This window comes from Cibotium barometz, chromosome 56, assembly GCF_041138505.1.
Source record: "Cibotium barometz isolate CiBa-2024 chromosome 56, ASM4113850v1, whole genome shotgun sequence".
NCBI classification, from domain to species: domain Eukaryota; kingdom Viridiplantae; phylum Streptophyta; class Polypodiopsida; order Cyatheales; family Cibotiaceae; genus Cibotium; species Cibotium barometz.
The window spans coordinates 18,474,771-18,479,055 of NC_141101.1; the positions used below are offsets into that span (position 1 = coordinate 18,474,771).

Genomic DNA, 4,285 nt, shown 5'->3' on the forward strand with positions numbered 1-4,285 from the left:
TTACAGGAAATGGCTAGAGAGAGTGACAAATGGCAAGGGGAAAAACATGTGCTTAATAGATAGTAGATTATCATGCAAATCCACATCACATGAAAGGATGGCGTTTATGTAACCATGGTTCATGGGTATGGTTAGCCCATGGGTTGGAGATGACTGTTAGGAAAACATTATCCTTAAGCGTATTTTTTCATGCTTGAGATGAAAATAAAATATGATTGAAATTGTGGTTGACCTTGAAATTAATGGTTAAGATGTTGGTAATTTTATTATGAAACCGATTGATGTGTAGATTTTCGGTAGAAAATCCGAAAAATCAACCAACCTCAAGGCATGCCCTTATTTTAATTGGTCGAAAAACATGTTTTTTTTTTTGTAGCAATGGTGAGGACAGGGGGACAATTACTTTGGTTATATCAATCAATGGTGGTTGGGACATTACTTTTATTAAGCCGTCCATTCCCTTTCACATTATTTTGGATAAACATTTTCTTAATACTTTATTCTTATTAAAACACAATCTTGAAAATTATGAGAAGTTATTTTTCCTTCTCCTAGATTTTTCAAAAATTAAACAAGTTCCATGCTAGTTGTTGAGGAAAACCTGAAATTATTCACTCTCTTGAGTTTACAACTAGCATTAAATGTGCTTTTTAGTTAAATATGGTGGTTGGCAACTTGAAAGAGGAAGAGACTCCAATGTCAGAAATACACTTTTTTTTCAATGAAAAGAAGGATGACCTTAAAGTTCAACCGATTGAAAAAATGTTGGGTTAATTAGTTTAATAAACTAAATTTTGAAAATTTTGAATCTTTAAATTCAAGGCTAAATAAAATTACAACTAGTTTTCCTCAATTTAAGCGTGAAAATCACACTAAAGGATGATTTTTTTTAACAATGGGGAGAGCTTGTATTCACATTGATTTTACCGACTAAACATTGGTGAAAAAAATGATAATTTAAGAGGAAAAACAAAACAAAAGAAAAGATGTGCAAATTGCAGTAGTGGACCTACAGATTTTGACATGTAAGCTAGTTGTACTTGAATTGCAATGAGAGTAGTTGTTTATAATACCACTAGTGTGGAGCACCACTATCACCATCGATGGTATTTTAACACTTACATGTATTCAATTACTAGTGTTGGAAAAAAACCATCCTTTAGTGTAATTCACGACTCAAATCGAGGAAAACCGGTTGCAATTTTGCCTAGCCTTGAATTTAAAGATTGAAATTTTTGAAAATTTCGTTATGAAATCAGTTAATCTGCATTTTTTCAGTAAAAAAACGCTTCAGCTTGAAGGCCATACTTTTTTTTCACTGAATAGAAAAAAAATTAATTTGACATTGGCCGATGGGCGTTGGGCGAGGCAAGTTCTTGGTTTTTGGAGACGGGCACCCTTGTCGTTCAAAATTGATGGGTTTGGCGAGATTTTTCTTTTTTTTGTGGGTATTTTAGTGTAATTTTTAGCGGACATTTTAAAGTTTTGCAAGTATTTTACGACCAAAATGTTATTTGGGCACTATGGAGGCAAGCAGAAGAAACGTGGAAACAGACCCACCCAGAGGCCCTAGGCTGAATGTAGAGTAACGGTCAAAGGAGTGTGAAAAGGGGAGTTAGAACTTCTAGAAGAAGGCAGGCACGTGTTGACGCACGTGTGCAGTGTTAGTCGTCTCATTTTGTTGAATTGGGAGAGCTGTGGAGTAGAAAGGCACCAAAAGGCGGCACGGCTCTAGAAAAAGGCTGCCTGTCCTGCCCTCTCTTCCTTTCTGCTCCCTCTCCTCCTCCTCCTCAGAAGCACCCCGCCCTGCTCTCCCCTTCGCCTGTCATGACCTTCAACAACCCTCCTTTCCCAGACCTTCCCCACGACGAGCTAGAACACCCCGCAGCCGCCATCGCGCGCCCAAAGAGTTTCCCCTCACGCCCTCACCCCTTGTCCGCTTCCCTCGGTGGTTCTTCCGCCAAGATGAGCAAGCGCAGGTCCAGGTCTGCGGCTAAGCCACCCATTAGGGTTCTTTCTGCAGACAGAGCCAATTTTAGAGACATAGTGCAGAAGCTCACAGGCATACCCACATCCCCTTCCATGCAAGGCAATGAACAGGTCTGGGAGAACAACCCTTCTGCATTAATCAAGCCGATGCTCACACGGTCCAACTCTCAAAACGATGGCGATGCAGCAGCAGCAGCAGCACACAACCTTGCCACGAGCTCTGCTTATTTCTTAATGGAAGGGGGTACTCAGAGCACTCTAATGCGTGATGGGGTGAGCAGAAGTGGTGAATTTTCAGGTTTGCAGCACCCAATGATGGGGGGCGGGGGCTCTCTCAGCGCTGCTTTTTACAGTGAGCTAGGCAATTACAACCCTAGCAGCAATGGTGTAGATTTGATGTCGTTGTTTGCGAGCCAGTATGATGCCTCCAAGGGCATCAACATGTACAGTGAGAGAGCCAGGGGAGGAGGAGGTGCCCCCTAAAATTGCTAAACATGGAGCACCTGCACAGGAACCACACGCCATCACCTCGCTCACACTCTACTGTGCCTTCTTAATGCTCCTCCCCCCCCCTTTCATGTCTCCTTTTGACCGGTTGTCTTCTAACATCCCTTAAATCTTACTAGCTTCTTTAAATTATTTTTTTTTTGTTGATGTATATTCACTCCAAGCTATTAAATTTTTTTTTTGTTGATGTATTTTTTTCTTATCTAGGTTTCAAAGCATTATAATGTTACTTGAAGAAATTTTATTGTCTTTGGGTCCCTTTTTTAAAAAAAGGCATTTTGAATTTAGAGAATATAATTTCTCGTTTGCTTATCAAGTAAAATCTGTAAAATTACAAGGAGCACTCTAACCAGCCAAGGAAAGAAAATTACAAAAAACCATAAATGCCATACTTTTCAAAGCAAAAGAACATTAAATTTTGAAGATGTTTACATGTTTTATTGCAAAACATTGAAAAAACAAGCGATAATTACATGGGCCCCCATGAAAAAACTATCAAACTAAGCAGAAAATGCTTTTTGTTGTGTGAAACCAACAAGGGCCAGAAAGAAACCCTCAAACTAAACAAAAGGGGCTTCTTCTTCTATCAAAGCTACATAACCTGAAACTAAACAAAACAGGCTTCTTCCTATGTCAAATCAACATACTTGTAGATTTTTGGAGAGAGAGGCACAAATTCATCACCTTCTACAATAGCTTTTTTGAATTTATATGCTCTTTCCCATACAGATAAATAAGATGTACTGTAGTCATGTGGTGATTGTGGCTATTGATCATCATCAATAACTATTGGGTTTGATCTACTTCTTGGTTGAGTATTGTTGTTATCTTCAATACCATTAGTATCGGCATCCTCCTCTTCTTCATAATCTCCATTGTTTCTTGCATTCGTGGCCTTAATGTATCTGCTCTGCTAGGAGGAGTGTCGACAAAGAAGATCTCTTCTATATCTATGCATTGAGTCAATTGTGGTAACTTCATTACTTTCCAAATTGTTGTAGCTCTTTTTTTGCTCATGCCCGACCCTATTTTTGGAATAATCCAAGAGGCTGACGGGTAGTACTTTCCAGTACGAATCATTTTTAGAAGAGTGCTTTGCAAAGATGCGCCTATTTTATTGGCCACATAATTATCCATGTAGACGTAAGCTCTTTCAAAAAGATTGATAGGTGATAAGCACACTTTATTCTTCAAGTCGGCTTGCCCATATAATGCATACAATTGTCTTCCTCTAGTAATCTCTTCTGCAGATATATTGTGCGAGAAAAATCTAAAGTGCGGTTTATACAAATCTTTCATGACCCACCATTCCTTTGAGGGTATGCCTGTCTAAGGCCTCTACAAATAACAAGTGCACCCTCAGGTTTAAACAAACCCCATCCTAAATATCTGTTTATTGTTTTTCCTATGCTTATGAGACACGGTGCCATTAAACTAGCCACCATTTGAAAGTGCAAATGATTTAATGTCCCTCCTTTCTCTAAGGCAAAAAGACCTTTTAAACACTCCATTCTCACAAATTCTTGTAAGGGTTCCGAGGAGGATAAGTTAATATCTCTATTTCCTACAGCGACAGTTACAGATACTTCAAAGAGTTTGGTTTTTTTTTCAGGCGGGAAAGAGGGGATTTTGTGCACCGAAGGTTTTGAATTTGCATTTCTCTCATTCTGTATTGGTTTTTTTCCTTTGTTATCTTGTTTGCTTGAACCTTCAAAAGAAGTATTAACTCTACTCCAAATCATTTCGAAAAATTGTCAAATCTTCAAAATACGTTGTCATTCGAATAAAC

At 38.7% G+C, this 4,285-nt stretch overlaps 1 protein-coding gene across 1 annotated transcript; it reads left to right on the top strand.

Annotated features, from left to right (window-relative positions):
• Window positions 1-1,710: 1,710 nt before the first annotated feature.
• LOC147606980 (uncharacterized) lies at window positions 1,711-2,672 on the top strand. The gene has a single exon (XM_086791272.1). It carries the CDS (start codon window positions 1,828-1,830, stop codon window positions 2,470-2,472), a length of 645 nt encoding a protein of 214 aa, XP_086647398.1. The 5' UTR covers window positions 1,711-1,827; the 3' UTR covers window positions 2,473-2,672.
• The last annotated feature ends 1,613 nt before the right edge of the window (window positions 2,673-4,285 follow it).

Excerpts from the sequence above, each read along its gene's own strand:
- LOC147606980 (XM_086791272.1), top strand. The coding sequence starts at position 1,828 with ATGACCTTCAACAACCCTCCTTTCCCAGACCTTCCCCACGACGAGCTA.